Below are 19428 nucleotides of genomic sequence, written 5' to 3'. Positions count from 1 at the left end.
CATGCAGTCCAGACTCAAGTGAGGCTGTCACCCACTGCAGGAGGTGCAATGACCACATGGGGACTGAGTTTGGTATGGCTCATGCACAGCAGACCACAGCAATAACAGTGATATCATAGGATCAAATCAAAGGTCCACTGGGTAGTTCGGATTTAAAGACTTTTTTGGAGTTCTCTAGCCCAGTCTCATGCTCCAAGCTCCAAACTTCTTTGCCCATCTCTTTCATTAGAATCCTTGGCCCTGCATCTCCTGTTTAGATCCTCACAAAGCCAACACGCTGCAACATAACCAACTAACCAACTAAATAAAGGAAGAAACCCAAACAACCACACATGTTCTGGTAGATCTTGGCCATCAAAGTGTTTTCTCACTGAAAATGAACTCTGCTGGCTGCTGGCTACACCTCACCTTGATTTCTCTTTGTTTTGTAGGCTTATCGGCACTTTCCGGATGGTCCTGCAAAAGGTGGTGGAGGAAGGGCACGTGGAGGTGACGGATACGCTCATAGATGACAATAACTCAGCCATCCAGGTAGGTTGCAAGGAGTAAATGGCCACAGCTGCCTTTCAGTATTGGTCCATCTGCCCATCTGCACCTCAGCCAGACCTTTCTATGGGAACAGCCAAGCCTGTGTTGTGCACGTGAATGCTCAGATCCTCACCTCCATCCCATCACTCTTGGTGTAAAGGCCAATGGCTCTGCAGGTGGAAAGGATTTTCTGCAGAAGCAAAATGAGAACAAACCCCCCTTTTTCTCCTTAGCCTGCACACAGACAGGGGGCAGTTGCTTGCACACAGCTAAGAAATACCCTAAAAGTTTCCTGTCACCAGTGACACAGTCTGGAGCTGCACCCTTCATCCAGTTCCCCAAACTAAGGGATAGAATCATCGCCTGCAGCTCAGTGCTGCATAACTCAGCACATTTCAGGGCTGTTTAATGCATCTCACAGGAGCTGTTTCCCATGGAGACTGCATTTTATAACTTAGAAACACAGTGACTTCTGGTCTTGTGCATCAAAACCATGGTGTTTTGGCTAGACACAAAAAGTTAGCCTCCTTCCTCTGCTAGACACAGTGCTTTCCTGTCTCTTTATAAGCAGCTTTCTAGGCTCAGCATTAAGATGTGCAATTGCATATAACACTTTAATTGCATAACCCTTGTCTTAATGACAAGCAATTAGCAATAAAAAGACTGATGGCTTCATTAGCAGGAGGCATGATCTGGTTTGCTCTTGAGGGTGAAGGGAATAAAAACAGAAGGATACCAGTCCTAAGGAGGGAGAAGAAAATGGAGAAAGCACAGACTGAGGATGTGGTGGTGATTTCAGGACTGGAGAAGTCACCTTTTGATATATCTTTGTTTTTTCCTCAAGTCCATGTGAACATCCAAAGGAAGAAAATCCCATATATTCAAGACCACTCATTATCACAGGGGGTGATAGGAAAAATCAGCAGATGGAAATTAAATCTGGGCAATTTCTTGATGTTGAAAACAATGACATTTTAGGACACTGAGTGGTTGGACTGGATGATCTTTCATGTCTTTTCCAACTTTGTTAGTTCTATGATTCTATGAATGAGGAGGTCCCAGCATTGCCTGGTGCCTTTGGGCCTGGCACTCACTGGGGCAACACAACAGGTGAAGGAAGTTGATCTGCTGTCCTTCACCTCCTTACAAGTCAAGAGCATCTAACTGGAGGCACCTGCAGGACAAACAACCTTCCCCAGCCCTTGGCTAAACGTGCTCATCAACTCCCCTCTGAGTACCCAGTATCTACATTCCCTTTGCATTTCTTTGTTTTTTAACTGGTATCTGTAGAATGCTCTGGAAGATATAAATGCTGAATGTTGTGTATTGCAATGGATCAGGACAGCATTGGCAAGGCAGATGTGACAGGAAGACAGATCGCCCTTGGATAAGATGATGAAACCCCCCTATCTTCTGCAGACCGCAAGCCATGTGCATTCACACACACAAATCTTGGGTTTCAGGAGCTTGCTTTGGGCAGAAATGCCATGTCCCTTTATTTCCCCTTCATTTCTGGGACATCTTAGCTCCATGTCTCCCTTGTTGAAATCAGAGCCAGGAGGTGAGGGCATGTGTTTGCATTTTGGGCTTTCAGTCCCTTTTCCCATTCAGTCTCCATAGCAACTTCAGGGGCACAGAGACAAATGAGCTTCGTGAATTCCCTCCCCAAACCACTGCTGCTCCAGCAAGGGGATGAAATCAAACTGAGGGAGCCCTGAGGAGAGAATCCAGAGGGCAACACCTGGGATGTTCGAGTGAGGAATGATGGTGGAAATATAACAGTGGGCACATGGAATGACACGGAGTTCTTGGAGGCCCCCACCGAGACCACATCTTCTTGAAGTAATAAGGACAGGGGGCTGAAAAATGATGGGATGTTTTGAGGAGGTGGATGTGGGCAGAAAGCAATTTCCAGGCTCAGCTTCGTCTTTTTGCAATCAAACACAATGGAAGGGTCGAAAAATGTTTTTTTTTTCCTTTTTACTTTGCTGACTGCAAAGCATTGCTGGCAGCTTCCAGCTGGCCCGAATAATATTATTGACTTGTCCTAGCAAAGGGCATAAAAGACCAAAGAATTGTGGAGCCAGGAGGATTTTCATATTGGTGTAATCCGGCCTTCAACAAGAGAGGCTCTGGGACACCTCAGAACTCATTATTATTGTCTCATCAGGTGGGGGGAAAATAAAAATAATAATAATAATTAAAAACAAAACACACAAATAAAAAATGATATTTGGAAGTCCAGGGACAGAGGAATCCAACAGCCCTTCGATGAATCATTTCTCTGAGTAATTTTCTTTATTGTCACAACTCAGAGTTGTCTTTGCGGTGTGGATTTCTCTCAGTTTCAGCTTACACCTACTGTTTTCCCTTCCAACTAACGATGACTTGAATATTGTCATCACAGCCCAAAACAAAATCGTGCATTTTATTGCACTGACGGTTTCTCAGTTCTTATCATGCATTCCTCCAGAACGCCTCCCATGTTTTCCAGCTTTTCATCCTCCCTTTGGCGAGCTGAGGTTGGAGGCAGTCAGGATGCTGTACCTCCTTTGTAAAATATAGATGAGAAAGGGAAGATTTTCTGCAAAAAACAAACAAACAAGCAAAAAAGAAAAAAGAAAAAAACACCATCCAAGCAATCCTTGACTCACAGAGATTGAAAGGAGCATCTCACACACCTTCCCCAGAGCAGAACCCATTGATCTCATGGCATTTCTCCCTGAGATGACTCTCACCTCTTCTTTAAAGTCCCTGCACCCATCACCCTTTTCCCTGGAAACGAGTCTGGTGCTGAATTCTTCCTACTGCAAGGAACATCTTGTTCTTGTATCTAAAATCAATTGCTTTGGCATTTGATCTAACCTGCAACTTAGAACGGAGGTGGTGAATGGTTTTTGGTTTTGTTTTGCTTTAATCTTCGTAGCAGCTCTTTGCCTTTCAAAATGCTCATGTTGTTAGTGGAGATAATTTTCTGGTTGCTTTGACCAAAGCAGTGATTTTAGAAGGATTTTGGACACTGGAACAGAGGTGGCATCAATGGCTGTTTGCAGCAAGATGAACTCTCATGTATTTGATTAGGCTTTATTGATTGGGGTCTTGTCTTGGAAAAACTGTTCGAGACCTCTAAACCCGTCAGGAGCCTGGTGATAATTGTGGGTGGGTAATAGGAGAATGAGCATGGATGATGTACCACCAAGAGAAACCATCAATACAAAATGACCTTCATCTGCTGATGGTGAAAAGACTTGGGGAATTGAGGCAGAGAGGTCAAGCCAGGTAAGGCAATGGCTCCTCCTGCCTTCCAGGTATTGCCTTCCTCCTTTTGTTGCCCTTGGGGATGATCCTTCCATCTTTGTGTCTTGCAGACCAGCATCTCCATAGAGATCAGGTACCAGGCTCTGGATGGGACAGTGGGCACGTGGAATGACAAGGAATTTCTGGAGACTCCCAGTGTTCACTCAGAAGGGGATGGCAGGTACCCCCTGGAGACAGACAGCCTTCTCTCCGGCCACCGGCAGGGCACTGATGGGTCTGTGGGCAAATCCAACCAGCAGTCCATGGAGAGAAGCTTCAGGAGGTAATGTGAAAACCAGTGCATGGAGGTATGTGAGGGCAGCAGAGCTGGGGAGGGCTTAGCTTGACACCAAGGAACAACACTGTCCCAGCACCTGGGTAGCTCCACATCCGAGGAGCACCACATCCCACAGCCATCAGGAGATCCATGCCACAGCTCAAGGTGAAAATGGCTTGTAGGAGTCTACCTGCTGGTGCCAGCAGGTCCCTTTGCTCCAACAGGCCTGCCTGGAGCACATGGTTGGCTTGCAAATGTAGTTCTGTACAGATCTAGGGAGGACTAAAGGTTCAGCTGTTGGCCAGGCCTCATCTTTCTGGATGCCGTTAGAGCTATTTGCAGATGTCTTGGGTCTTGCATCTCAATGGGGCACACGGTGCTCCCAGGACTCACCTTCCCCAGTGCAGGAGGTGGAGGTGAATGAAACTGCAGCCGTACGGGGACAGGAGGATAGGCTGGCCATGAAACCAAAACAGTGCAGATTCTTTAGGAGTAGAAGATGATGGTCTCTTTGATCTGTTGGGAGTATTATGAGTGTGCATGTCTCATGGTGAGGCTGGAGGAGAAACTAGGGATTCTGGAATAGGGGAGGTGATAGGCCCTTGTGCTTCTGTGTGTCACCAAGCATAAATGAAATCCTGTCCCATGTGAGGTTTTGGGGCAGGTTATTCCCATTTGGGTTAGCTGAGGAACCTTCCCTGTGGTGACACATGGGAACACATCTAGTCCTCCAAGGGGTGCTGTCACCAGTTTTCTATTAACTTAAGGCTCCTTGGCATCACGGGAGAACTGGTGGGGAACAGTGATGTGTTATAAGCCCATAGAATGTAACATCAGGTAAGAACAAGCCCATGAGTGGTCCCTTTATTTTTCTTGACACAGAGCAGCTGTAAGTAGTCACAAATGCAGCCTGATCACTGGAATGGGTGGAGATGGCTCAGGACTGGGGACACTGCAGATGGTTGTCCACTGGGATGAAGTGCAGGCTGGAATCAGTTCTGCTTTGAGCTGTTGCTTACGGGCACTCAGCGCTCTGAGGAGCCTTTATCACCTCAAATGCCATCCATGAAGCCAAGGCACAGATGGGCACTGAGGTCAAGAGCCACAGTGATGCTGACTCGTTTTCAGCACACCCCATGCTCAAATCCTGACACAGCTCTTCAAGTAGTTTTGCAAATGTAAAGCCACTTGTGCATACTTGTATTGTTTTCGTGGGCTGCTGAACTATATTTTCAGCCAAATTTAGAGAACTTCTGTAGCCGTGTTGTCTGTGACAGTGACTCCATCTGCCTGTTTCCAATAGCTCTTGAGCTGAACAGGAAGAGTGGAGACCTCAAGGTCCCAAATTTGCTCAAAGTCTTGTGAGAAGAGATAAGCAGGCAGAGGGGAGAGGCTGAACATGGGGCAGGCAGAGGGAGTGGAGTTGGGTGCCCAGTGCTCTCCCAGTACTATACAGCCCCTGGATGATTGTCACAGTCCAACAGCATGCAAGGTACTTGTAGGTCAGAGGCAGACAGCCTTGGTGTTTGCAAACCCATACGGGAACCCAGCTTGGAGGGGTGAATCCAAGCATAACCCTATTAAATAACTGCTTTTCAACAAGCATTTACACCTCTGGCAATGCTGAAACCATACATCCCCCACCCTGAGCTTCTGCAGTGGCGTGCTTCAATAGTGTTTGCTTTCTTCCTGTGTTTAGCACTTTATTACAGCCATATAAGGGCAACATTTCTTTTTCCCTATGGTGAGAAATTGAGGGAAGTTATCCCCAGCTGCTCACATCACTCCTAGGCACTTAATTAACTGTGTGAATTGGGCTGAAACCTGCGAGTTTTCAAGCAAATGGAAAGTGCAGACTCGTTTCCCAGCTCGGTGGACCGTGATGCTGCCAAAGAGGGGACGATGTTGAAAGGACTGAAGGGTTTTTCTGCAGCAGAAGCCTTCAGGGTGTGGGATGAGTTGTGTTTAAAGGCTCTGGAAAGGGGCTGTAGAGTCCAACTGTGATGTCCAGCTCAGCTGGAGATGGAAGACAACTCCTGTAGCCCTACAGATGCTACTGGGGCACATTTCAGAGTGGTTTGCTGGGCACACCTGCAGGATGCACAGGGGCATGTGGTGGTTGCAGGCTGCTGAGTAGGTGCAGGACTCTCTGAGGCTGGCTTGCATATCCTTACCAGTGGAGAGTGGATACCCCCCAAAAAAGCAAGGCATGCTCTTTCCACTTTTCCAAGCAAGACAGAACATGGATAACTGCACTAAAACTCAAAGGTGGTCCAGGGTTCGGCCTTGCTGCTTTGCACTTATCCTCACCAATCCCAGGTCACTGATGTCAGCACCAATATGAACGGCAAGCAGGGAAGGGGCTGATGATTTCCATGTCACCACACTCGCAGGATGGAAGAGGACGAGATGTATTATCACAGCGAGGATGAACTGCTGGGAGAGGGGGACACCCTCAGCCAGGGTTCCCTCAACACGAGGTAGGGAGCTGTCCGCCACCCGTGGTGCTGATGGCAGTGGCGTTTGCGGTGCTGTGCTGCTCCTGTCCCTTTGGATGTGACACAAGCGTCACCTCTGGATTCCCACTTCTCAGCTGCGGGAGAACCGGTGGGGAACCGTGATGTGGCAGTTGTAAAAGCATCCTTGGAAAGGACGCTCAGCTGCCAGGAGGAGCACTGGGATCCAGGAGAAATGGCTTTGGGGTGGGATGAGCTCCCTGTGCTGTGCATGAAGTTGTGATTTCCCTTTGTGGTGGTTTTTCTTGCCATGCAGTGTTGTTTTGTTCCCCACCTTGTCCCAGAAAGAGTTTGAGAACAGATAAAGGAAAGAGAAGTTCAGGTAAACCCAAGCACCAAGATGATGCCATAGACCAGACCCAAAGGGCAGACAGGAATTTCCTATCTAGAACCTCTGTTTGGATGGGGCAGTGTTGGATGCCAGGCAGTTTGGCTCTAGAGGCAGGAGTGTATCCTTGCACTAGTCATTTTGCTGTGTAGAGAAGCGTGGCTGTTTTTCATACCCAGCAAGCAGGAAAAGATCTTGGCAGCTCTGTAACTGTGTGTCTTCATAGTCTGCTTCCATCATCTGTGTCCTCCTAGGGGGAACTTCAAATCCAACTGAAGGCAATGGGAAAACCTCCCTGGATTTCCACAGGCTGTCAGCATCATTTCCATCACAAAGCTGCCTCTTATGGCTCATTAGAGACATCATTTTATTATCCATCTGATTCCCTTTGCAGGGGTGGGGAAAAAAAGTGGGCCTTGATATGTGAAGAGCAGCATCCACAACCAGGAACACAAAGATGGCCAAACTACTGTCTTTACTTTGCAGTTTGGTGCAAGAACTCAAAGCTGTGTGCAGGCAGATGACAATGAATGACTGGGTTAATACGATCACTGTCACCTCCGTTGGGTGGCTTGGATGGTCCTTAGGTCCACAGGCTGCTCAGGGAGGTAACAATGCTCTGGGGGGAGATGGTGGGGATGGTGGGGATGTTGAGGATGATGGGGGTGCTATGGCATTGAGCATTTTCACAACAGACAACAAGGGATACGCTACTACCCTTCACCACCCTGCCCAAGGTACAAAGCCCACAGGGATGGCCATTTGCTCCTCGTAAAGCCCCAGCATGGTTCCTGGTAAGAAAGTGCAGTTGCAGAACTATTTTGCTCTTTTTCCTCCACAACAGGGAAAAAAACATCAAAAAGCCTGGAGCACCTCCTGTGCTCCCTGCTGACGGCTCAGGCAGAGACAAATAGCACAGAACCAACATCAGGCTGCAGTCAATAATGTGCAGAAAGCCTGTTTTGTGTTCTGTAGCAGCAGCCTCAGAGATAAACGCCATCATCTCCAGCAGGAGCTCCCCCAAAACCCACTGGGGACTGCTGAAGGAGGTTATAAAAGCCTTTGCCCTTTGTGGTCTCCTTTCACGACCCACCACACAGGAGCTGGTGCCTGCTATTTCATGCTGAATGACAGCAGGTGGCTGTTACTTTGGGCACATATTCTTAAAGCACAGCCTCTGTGCTTCTTTATGGGCTTAACCCCTTGTGTGCAGATGGATCCCTCAGGAGCCTGGGATTACCCTCTGATTACACACAGTAGCTGCACACAGCCCAAGTTAGGGACTGCAGCACTGCAGGAGCTGCTCTTATTATTCCGTCCATGAAAACAGGAACCATGTGTATTTATGAAAAGCAAGCCAATATTCCCTTATTTCTATGATATCTGAATGTTAGGTTAGAGAAAATTAGGGAGAGGGAGATGGTGGTTTCATGCATGAGGTGGATGTCTTTGCACCAGGTCCCCACCATGTAGAGACCTGCCACAGAGCACCTCCCTACCATCCCTACCACAGCTGGAGTCCAGCAACAGACCTCTGCTGACCACTTCTGGCAGCTCACGGGGCCCCATGTGAGCCCTGTGCCTCTGTGTTTTGCACAGAGCTTTTGGGCAGCCAAGCAAGATGGAGATGAGACAAGAAGGCAGATGTCATAAGCAAGGACGAGGGAAAACAAAAAGCCCCTCCAAAAAGCAAGGTGGTCTCATACACTGAGGTGCACTGAAGCAACATGGATTGGGAAGAAATAGCCTTAACCTCAGTACTAAGGAGCAATCCAGTCCCTGAGACTTTCAGCAGCCAAGAAAGTAGGGAACAACACTTGGGACAAAAGGGCATTTTCCTCTTTTTTGTTCTTCAATATATAAGATTTTGCCTTTGTGCTTTGCTGGGGAGGCAGCCAGTGTGCTTTGGGATAGCTGAAACATAGCTTGGTGCTCACTGTCTCCATGCAGTCAGCACAGGCCACAGCACTGACCCAGCACAGCCCTTTCCAGCCTGAGCCACTTTTCTCTTAGAGCAATTTTCACCCCAGGCAGAAGGGAAGAAAGAGGTCAGGATGGATGGGACTGGTTAACTTCCACTCTAACTGGGAGCCCATCCAGTTCAACAGGTTTGACCAGCAGAAAGAGTTTCAGTTCAGTGCTTGTGGGTCCACAGGCATGCATGGAGTGGTTTGCTGTGTTGTGTTCCGAGGTTATTCCTGTACCCTCTTTTTTAAACAGTGCAATGGAAGCTCTCTAACTTCTCATCACAGTCATTTTTTTCCTCTCTGTCTGTAATTCCCCCAGCCTTGGAGATGATGCAGAAGAAGAACAGCATACTAGGTAAATATCCAGCTCAGACCTGCTCAGACTGTGGCCCTGAAGCTCTGCTGAGATGCTCTCAGAGCCTTGATCTTCCTTAAATCCAAGCTTAAATGTCAAAACTTGGAGATTCAGATAAGTAAAATCCAGATCTGTGCATTCCACCAGGGCTCACAGGTTGGAACCTGTTCACTGTGCCGTGTCCATTGTGAGCTGCAGGGACTGCTGGACTGCCCAGATTCCAGTGGGAGAGGGCTGTGCACATCACAGCCGTTGACCACCTTGAAACTGAGCTCCCAGGAAGCATCACTTGATCACTGTTGACCTTAAAATATTCATGGGCAGGACAGAGCTCTGCAGCAGAAAGCAATCTGGTCCCAGTAAATTATTGATCTTGCCTTTTCTTGTGCATACCCAGTGGTCCCAGGCCATGCCTGACTGGGTTCAGCCTGCTGCAAATTATCCCCTTGGGTCACTTGCTCCAAAGCTGGGGTCATTGCCAAGCACTGGCATTGAACTTGGTGATGAAACCACCTGAGACTGATGGCAGGGAGAGGAAGGACTCCCTGCTTCAGGTTTGGGCACCTCTCTCATCAGCCTGCACTGGCAGTGGTGCAAAGCATTTTGTTTGGCTTTCCAGAGCTCCTGTGGATAAAGAGAGGTGGAAATTAGGGCTGTTAGGGGAAGCTGGCATAACTAGGCAGGATTGAGAGGGTCCTTCTTATCTTGAGTAAAACCGAGGGGAATTGATCTCCCATCAGTCCCAGATTATCAGTCCCTGCCAAACTTCACCCATTCATTTTTCAGTCCTTCCATGAAATTGCTAGGAAGAGCACGTTCCTGAAAAATAGGAAATTGGTGTCCAAGAAAAGATCTTGGTGCTGCTGTGAGACCCAGGGCAGAGCCTCCACAGCAGCTGTTAGCACCTGCAATGTAGGTAGACTCCAAGTTGATCCAGTGCAGATCTCACAGATCTAGAAGGAGCAATGGATGTTGCCAGTGGCCAGGTGGTGCCAGGAGTGCAGACCCCATCACCAGATGGCCTTCTCCCGAGTGAGTGGAGCATCCTAGGCTGGCCACATCCAGCAAAAGCCAACAACGATCAGCTATCTTAAAGTACATTCTGGTTGGGAACTGTGGTTTGGCAACACCAGCATCCCTGTAAGAAGGGATGTCACCATGCACTGGCTTGACCAGGTCAATGTTTGCCTGGCTGAGGGTGGCCTACTTCAAGAAGCCTGACATTGTGGTTGTATTTCTCTTTTTCTCTTCTGTGCTTCACTCAGGATTAAGTTTAACGACGGATACAAGTCAGTAGCAAGGTACCAAAATGTCATGGCTGGTGGTATCCTGACTTTTTATTGGGGGGGTTGCTCTTATCCAATCCCGTTCTAGTCATAGATTCACCAAACCCCAGAGTGGTTTGGGTCGGAAGGTACCTTAATGCACATCCAGTTCCAACCCCTGCCATGAGAACTGGCACCTCCTGTCAGATGAGGTTGCTCAGATCCACATCCAACATGGCCAGTCACCCCGTATCCCAGGCATAGAAACATTCTGGATTTGGGACACAAGCTAAACTGTGTTGAACCCCAAATCTTTGTCCCAGTGGACAGCTCGAGTGCAGGTTTCACCTTGAAGAGCTACCTCAGGTTCAGGAGAGCAGAATAAGGGGAGAGGACCTGGGTAAAGCTGACCCCAGAGGCAGAAGTTTCAGAGGCTATCTGGGGGACCCAACCATGCCAGCAAACCTCTCCCATGGTTGCATGGCAGAGGGAGGCAGATCCTGCCTCTACAGACAAATCCCATGTAACATGGTGAGGGTCACCCGTCTGTAGGGCTAGTGGACTCCCAAAGGCAGAGAATATGAGACAATTCAGCTGCCATGCATGGGTCCAGGATGATGATCCCAACCCCAGTCAAGGCAAGGGAGGCCTGAGGAAAAGCATCCCCAGGGCAACTTGACTGAGTGATGGCTGGTGGGGGAGAGTTTCCAGCCTGTTTCCCACACAGAGGTGTGGGAAGGGCCATGAGACCTGGGACAGAGTCAGTCCTTGGAGGAGATGCATTCTGCTCTTCATTTCTGCTGCTCAGCAGACTGGGGGAGGTGGAGAAGATGCAGGTGAACATTGTCCTGCTGATGGCAGGAAGGGCATGTGTGGTTGCAGAGAGCTGTGGAACATTGCCTCCTCACTACCTTGCCACGCAGTGCTGACTAAGGCCAGAGTGGTGAACACTGCATTAAATGAACCTTCTCAGCATCACCTCTGGAGGATTATGCCAGAGTGGGGTTGCAGCCAGTGTTCCCTTCCCCTGTCCCAGTGGGCTCCCATGGGCTGTGGGAGGGCATATCCTTTCAGGTAGGTTTGGTTCTTCCTCATGTTCATTTTTCTGGCTGTGTCTCCTCCAAACAGTGAAGACCCTGAAGACACCAGGTACTGGGGATGGCATCCCTCCTTTGCTCAGGCCCTCTGGGCATGCTGTGTGCTTGCATGAGACTTGCATGTTAGCATGCCAATCCCTGCACAATGTCTGGACACGAGGAAAGGACCTAACTGCTTCCTGCCCTCTTCTTGGGGACAGAGATTTCTTGTATTCACTCCATCCCATCCTATCCAAAGTGCAGGTAGATTGTACTCCCACCTATGACCATCAAGGACTTACTTCCTTCTACTCAAGGGACTTCCAAAGGAGATCAGAGGATAGTACTTTTCTGCTTGCATAGCTATCAGCCCACCCACTCACCCATCTACTCATCCATATTCATCCATATCCATCCTTCCCTCCATTCATCCCAATACAACTTGAGGTACCACCTCATCTTAATGTCATTTTTTCTGTCAATTCATTGATCCATCTTAATATGATCAACCTATATCACTGTGTTTCTTTCCATTTGTCCATTAATGCAATTATCTCCATCTATCCCTCTGTCCATCAACTCCTGCATAGATCTACTGTCTGTCCATTCATTCCAGTGCCACTCCATCTCTCCATCCATCCATCCATCCATCCATCCATCCATCCATCCATCCATCCATCCATCCATCCATCCATCCATCCATCCATCCACTCACCCACCTTTCCATCCACCCACCCTTCCTTCCCTCCTTCCATCCATTCACCCATTCTGTCTATGCAGTCCTGGTGCAGTGAGATCTTGCTCTGGCATGCTGGTGAACTGGGTTTGGTTGGTTGCTTGATGCATGATGCTGATGGAGGTTTTGAGGAAAGAAGGTGGGTGTGGGTCTTTGTCACTGCAGCAGGATAAATCCCATTGAAGGAATCGATCTTTCTGATTGCAGAGCTAAAGCTAAGGGGAAAGAGAAAAGACACCTCACATTGCCATTCAGGTACCTGACTCCCCCATCCCTTCCTGGGGCCACTTTTAGCAGTGTTATTGGTTTCCATTGAAACAGCTCCAGGGCAGGACCTCGAGTTCACCTGTGCTCTCCAGAGTGCTTAAGACCAACTTGCATGAAGACACAAAGTAGGAATTCCCTGCTGGTGCCACAAGTGGGAAATTTGCATTCTTTTCCAGCACAAAAATGTTAAACTGTGGCTGTTTGCAGTCAGAGAAGCATCCTTCTGCAGAGAGGGGTGGAGTGGAAGGGTCAGGGGGTGAGGGATGGGACAGAAAGAGAATAATCCAGTGTTGGCTGTTCCATCAGAGCCCTTGAAAAAGATTATCTGTACTGTAGTGCAATGCCAGGTACTTCTGCACCCCCCACCACGTCCCAGAACAACAAAGCTCATACACCCAACTAGGCATGGCTGATTAGGTCCTGCAGCATCCTGAGGTGGAGGTACCTCCATGGGAATTTGGAAGGGCTTTAGCCATAGCTGGGTAGGATCCTGCTCAGGTGAACTGTTCAGGGATACACAACCATTCATCCGTATCCATGACCCAAGGGAGGAAGCAGGGCATGATTTAAAACCCCACCTCAGGCAAGGCATGAGGGCAGGTGATACACCTGAATCACTGGCATCAGTGTTTGCTTGTTGCCATGCCAAGCACAGTTGGCAATGGAAGCATTTCTGCAGTGTGCTCCCAGGGCAGGTGTTGGTGCACATGGAGGGCAGCACTCAGCCCCAGGAGCAGCTCCTGGATGGATTTCCTTGGCTGCTTCCCAGCCCAAGCTCCACATTGATCATTGCCCACCTGGGCTGAGTTAAAGCTTCTACTTTTCCCAGACCTAACAGCACTGGGTCCTGGCCTCTCTCCTGTGCAAGTCATCACCTGTCTAAAAACCCACCTCACACACCATTTATTATTTTAAATATATTTTTTTCTAGGTTCTTTTCCAGAACAGGCAACCAGAGGGCCATGCTCCATAGACAGCCTCCCTTTCCGTGTCCCCAGCACAGTCACAGCCATAGGGAGAAAGGAAGCAACAAACTGTAATTAAAATCCAGCCCTCCTAATTATCTTTGGCAGCTGGTTAATTGCTTTCTCCTCCTACTTTGCTGATGCATTAAATGGGAGATTAGGCAGAATAGAAAGAGGGACTAGAGAGGGAGAACAAGGAGGTAGGGTTGTGGCAGCACTATAGTTGGGGATGGGGTTTATTTGGGTAAAGCTTGTAAGGCTCTGCAAGGGGAAAGGCAGCTCTTTTTCCCTCTGTGGTCTGATGAAGTTTTTGATGTGCACTGAAATTTGCCTTTTGTCCCCTTGATGCACAACCTTGGCTCCAGCAAAGGCAAAGAAAAGACAAAGGAGCACAAGTAGGTTGGCTCTCTGTGCTCCTCCTCTTTGGCTTCCAACTCTTCTGGCTTGGTTTGTGTTCCTCACGCACATGGCATGCTCTCCCTTTCTCTAAAGCTGAGACTGCTATGTCCAGAGGAGCTTTAGGTTTCTGGGGCATGTGGGGCAAGGGGATGGTTTGTGTGCAGGTTATCGGCACAGGACTGAGGAAACAAGATTTAGCATCAGATTTACAACTCCAGTGCCCATGGGCCAACCTTCTGCATTACCCATATAGATACTTCTTAGGCTCCTGCTTGCTTTTACCCCAGCTCCTCGTGCTGTGCCCACACCAGGCTGTGTTGGAGCACTCTCCAAAGAGCAGCATCCTGCAGCTCTCAGGTGTAACAGATCTGCTGAAACTTAAGCTCCTGTCTCCTGAGAGTGCAGGCTGATATCTGCTGCCCAGGGACAATCCCTGCCCCAGCATAGGGTGTTCCCAATCAGCGTGCTCTCTTCTGGCTCCTATTTATTGCACTGCTGCTTAAAGTCAAGTTTATAGCAGTGTCTTGCTGTGTCACTTGTGTATGGACAGACAGATGCCCTTTACAAGAATGGAGGCAGCACCCACCTGATGGACATCATTCCTGCAAGGAAATGGACCATGAAGGCCGCCCTGCTCCCTTTCCCTGATCTCAACTCCCCAGTAAAAAGCAATGATTAAAGTGTCATGTTCAGCCATGAATAATTAACCAGAAACCTGCAACTAGATCTTTAACTAGGAGCTGGTCTGGAGAGAGGCTGCTTCCAGTTCCCTACACATGTCTTCAAATCTTCTTGTCCCTGTGCATTCCTCCCTAGCAAAGCCACATGGGGCAACCCAAAAGGGGCAAAGCCAAGCTCTTCTGTCAGCTGCAACTGGTGGATGTGCATTTTGTCATCAATGGGAGGCAGTCTGTTTGCTCAGGCACCCGATAATCCAAGGGAAGAGCACTGTGGGTGGGTGCTCTGGTGCCTAATAGAGGGTTAAGCTTTCTTGGAAGCCTGGCTTGACTTGGGAACAACAGCATTGAAGTGTACAGTCCTTCACCCCCTGCCTTGCAGGAGCTCTGCTGCCAAGCAGGGTTGCCATGGGCTAGCAGCTTGCACTGGATGGGAGCAGGAAGGTGAGCTGGCATTCTTTATCAAACCGGGCCAAAGCCAGGCTGTGGCAGAGGGGGTTGCTCTGGGTGGCACTATGCTGCCTGTGTTGGCATCTCAGGTTCACTGCTCCTCATGCAATATTCACGTGGGGACGGTGTCAGCTCACTGCCAGCTCCCCATCCATGCTGTAGGGTGGCTGTGGCCATTTCTCTCCTCGTTTTAGCCTGGTGGGAGGAACACAGGGTCGGTACAGCCTTTCTTCAGCACTGCCAAGACCCCGCTGTGCCTGAAGAGGAGGCTTGGTGGGGGTCTCCATCTGTGCTTGGTTCCAACCCGCATACAGGGATGGCTGCCCCACCGTAAGTGTGCTGCTGGTGGCTCTCCTGTCACCACTGAGCCCTTCTCCTGGAGGAAGCCGGGTCCCGGAGAGCTGACAGGTGAAGGTAGTATCCTGTGGGATGGGGTTTGGGAAGGGGGCAGCTGTGGGATTTGTCGTTGCTCACCTGGCTTGGAGAAAGTAATGGATGAGGCTTGTGAAGGGGATGGAGCTGCAGGGATGGATTACCGGGGCAACCGCTTGCAAAGCATCTAGAATGGCTTTCTCCTTGCTGTTTGCTTGCTTTTTCCCTTCTCTTTGGCATGGCCAAAATTCGCAAGAATCTGTTTCCATCCACTTCTTCAGTTTTCTTTTCCCTGTGTGGCCACTTCCTACATATCCCCAGGGCCAGGCTCCTTGGAGATAACACCAGGATCAGGGAAGGATGCAGGTGGGGCTGAGACGAGCAGCAGGGAAGATGTGATTGGGGTGCGGGAACAGAGGACACCACCTAAAGCTTTCTCCTCTGAGGGACCTTGAGCCAAGTTTCATCTTGTGAATGAGCTGGAGGTTGTCACTATGTAGATTTCCCATCTCTGGGTCTTCTGATGCAGTTAAGTTGCCTCTGGGGACAGGTGAGAGACTGCTGTGGCTGATCTCCCCGGCACATTCACTACGACTCAGCTGGAGTGAAGGATCACTGACTGCAACACTCATCCCTGCAGAAGGGGCTGGGCTGGTCCTGCTGGGATGGGTCATTCACAAGATGAGACTTGGCTTAGTCCCAGTCTTATATTATCGTCAATTCTTTAAGGTTGGAAAAGATCTTCAAGGTCAAGTCTTCATCAACCTGACCTACCAAGTCCCAAGACTAGAAGGAGGCATCCCTGCCTATAGCAGAGGGCTTGGAGCTGGATGATCTTAAAGGTCCCTTCCAACCTAATCCATTCTATGATTACTAAACTATGTCTTATAATGCCATCTCCGCATCTTCTTCTACGTGGCCCCAAACCACCCTCATCATTCCCATATCAGATGCTGTGCTATCCAGGACCCAATACACCCTTGATGTCCTTGCAATGAGCTTGCTGTTTTGGGTCATGGTGAGGCACAAGCAGTGCCGGAGTCTTCCCTGCAAGTTCCTACTGAGACCAATCACCAACTGCTCTTCTGCTTTGTTTTACTGTCTGAGGAAGTAGTGAGGCCCTGGAGAACTGTGAGTGCCCCATCTCTGGCAGCACCTAAGGCCATGGATGGAGCCTGAGGCTGGTGGGAGGTGTCCCTATGGCAGAGGCTGGGACTGGGCTGGCTGTAAGGTCCTTTCTGGTGCAGTTATTCCAGGGTTACAAATCCTACTCTTTGTCCTTCCTCCTCCTGCCCACTGAGAAACTGCTGCTCTCCATCAATCCCACGAAGGAATCACAGCTACAAGAGAGACCTGAGTCCTGAGCATTTAATTCCAGTTAAACCTCAGCTGTAAAGAGTTCCTTTATCTTATGCTGGCCTTCTGCCCTGGTTGAATACTACCTCCCCCCTCACCTTGGTGAATACATTATTCTCCTATTCCCCTTAATATTCTTCTTGTTTACTCTGCCTCTGTTAGCAGCCTACAAGCATCCAGCTGTTATTTATATGCATCAGACTGGCTGTGATGCCAGGACTTCTTCTCCCCAAAAGAGATGCCTTTGTCTTTTGGCCTCAGGAAAATGAATGACGGCTGAGATGGGGAAATCCTCAAGTTCTGGTGCTGTTTCCCAGCACGTGGGAAGCACAGCTGGATTCTGCTTGGGAGTGAGATCCTTCCTGCTTCCAACCTGAACACATCCTTCGAACACACCATATTTTTTCAAACATCAACACTTTCAGCTCACAGGAACTTTCCAACAACAACAAAAATCCCCATCATCTCTATCACCTTTTGCTTTTGGGACAGTCCCCCAGGGCATTTCTTTCCAGTACTTCTCTGACCCTTTGTTCTTTAATTGAGAAGGGAGTTATCGTATGGACTGACTTCTTCTTGGTTTCAGTTTTACAGATACAGTGTTGAGGTTTTTCTCTACCAGCACTCCTAGCTGAATCTTGAAGCTAAAAATCATCCAGGTTGCATTCAGTGCTGATAGCTTCCACTGAACCTCCTGCCTCTTTACAACAGCCACATGGACTTGTATCCAAATAGCAATGAACTGTCTCCCAAAAATACCTGCAGTGTTGTTATTGCTATCTCTGTTAGATGTGCATTTGGGAGCAATCCACTCTGCAGCACAGAAGTGCCGTCGTTTACTGAGCACTGGTTTTTGTGGGCAGTTGGCATCATCCTGCAGCACTGTGCTGTATGCAGGTTAGGGCACTCCTCTGCAATGTAGTGCTGTAACAGAGCAAGCCAGAAGCAAGGCGTTGAGTTCATCTGTGTTGTTCTGATCCATGAGGCTGTGGTGTAACAAACACCAAGTATGTTTTTTAGTACAAAGATGGCTTTAGATAAGTGCCCTAAGGAGCAGCCTCACAATGGGGAGCAACAGGGGTGAGCAGAGAGAGGAGGTGTGGGGCAGGTGGAAGAGTTTGCTGGCTGCTATTGCTGTACTCCAACTGTGTTTTATCCCAGCTTGGGGATCAATACTGAGGAAATATGAGGCCTTTGTTTGCTGTTGTTTCTGTTGGTCTTTCAGCTGATATTTCCTCTCTTGCTTCCAGCTGTGAAGGGTTCCTCTTGTCCCCCACACCCAACAACAGCATTGAAAACACAGGATTCAGTGTTTGGTCTTTTTTTCCTCTTACAGAGCTGGGAAAGGAGTTTTTTCAGCCATGAAGCTTGGCAAGGCACGTCCCACAAAAGATGACCATCGGAAGCAAGGTGGGTGCTGGGAGAAGGTTGTTTCTTCATAGAATTATAGAAACATAGAATGACCTGAGTTGAAAAGGACCAGAATGATCACCTGGTTTCAAACCCCCTGCTATGTGCAGGGTCACCAACCAGCAGCCCAGGCTGCCCAGAGCCACATCCATTCTGGCCTTGAATGCCTGCAGGGATGGGGCATCCACAGCCTCCTTGGGCAACCTGTTCCAGTGTGTTTCAATCCTTCCTCCAGTGCTGTTTTCACTACCTCCCAGGAAATAATCTGAGAGACCCTATGAGGGGCTTGTGTTGGGCACAGCCAGCCCACAACCCAGGGGTTGGAGAGAGAGTATTTGGTGCACAAGAGAAGATCTGGAGAGAAGGTCTTCATGGTGAAATGGGAGGAAGAACTTATGGAGAGAGCCTCCCACCACATGCAACTGTGGCAGAAGCCCTGCAAGTCCAGTAGGCAGCCTCCAGCTTATTTTTAGGGGGATCATTTGCAAACGTGACAGCAAAAAGCATGATTTCAACTCAGCGTATGCACAGTGCAAAAGGGCTGAGCTGCTGTGGGGCTGTCTGCCCCACGCTGAAATTGGATGCCTTTCTGGAAACACACAGAGCGTCAGTGATCGGAAATTCATTGCTGTTTCCATTCAGAACAAAGTATTGGGTTTCGATGGCAAAGAATCAGGAGGATGCCTTTTTGTGGCGAAGGATGAAATGTCATTTTAGATGCTGTTTCTGTGTGATTTCCCTGCACCCACCGGCAGCTGATATTCATACAACAGTATCTTCTTCCCCAGCTATCCGTGTGCTTCTTGCATGCTTTGACAGGGCTTTCCTCACCTTGCACTGTCTCTTTGGGATGATCTCCAGATTCCCTTCTGCTCCCCGTGATCCCATGATTCCCTTTCTCAGACCCTTTCTCTTGCACCTGATGATGGGATAGAGTGGATGTGTTGCACCTTTTGGTTAGGCAGCAACGTGCACTGAATCTCATCCCTTTGGACCACATGCTGCAGAGCTCACTGAGCTTCCCAATGGCCAAGCATTGGCGTGTAGGCTCAGGACAAGGTGTGTGATGACAGAAACCCTTCCCAGTGTGCCCAGGATCTGAAACCAGCGTCCTTCCTGCACCATAGTCTGCTTTCTTTACGCTGCCCCACACAAGGGTGCCGGTCCTGCTTACATCCAACAGACAG

The 19428-nt window shown here is 49.0% G+C and overlaps 1 protein-coding gene across 8 annotated transcripts in view; it reads left to right on the top strand.

Moving 5' to 3' along the window:
* Positions 1-19428, top strand: part of OTOF (otoferlin) — a 68388-nt gene that overhangs the window by 19811 nt on the left and 29149 nt on the right. For 4 of the 8 annotated variants that reach the window (XM_072331500.1, XM_072331499.1, XM_072331496.1 and 1 more), the window contains exons 4-9: positions 432-531; positions 3897-4108; positions 10534-10569; positions 11662-11682; positions 12553-12600; positions 18168-18241. In XM_072331500.1, coding sequence (XP_072187601.1) covers positions 432-531; positions 3897-4108; positions 10534-10569; positions 11662-11682; positions 12553-12600; positions 18168-18241 — 491 coding nt within the window. Of the gene's footprint in view, positions 1-431; positions 532-3896; positions 4109-10533; positions 10570-11661; positions 11683-12552; positions 12601-13815; positions 13973-18167; positions 18242-19428 lie in introns of those variants that run through there. The other 4 variants (XM_072331502.1, XM_072331501.1, XM_072331497.1 and 1 more) reach the window with 3 other exon arrangements.

This window comes from Excalfactoria chinensis, chromosome 3 (genome assembly GCF_039878825.1).
Source record: "Excalfactoria chinensis isolate bCotChi1 chromosome 3, bCotChi1.hap2, whole genome shotgun sequence".
Lineage (NCBI taxonomy): Eukaryota > Metazoa > Chordata > Aves > Galliformes > Phasianidae > Excalfactoria > Excalfactoria chinensis.
The sequence above is the reverse complement of the archived record's forward strand: the minus strand, read 5'-3'. Positions and strand labels throughout refer to the sequence as shown.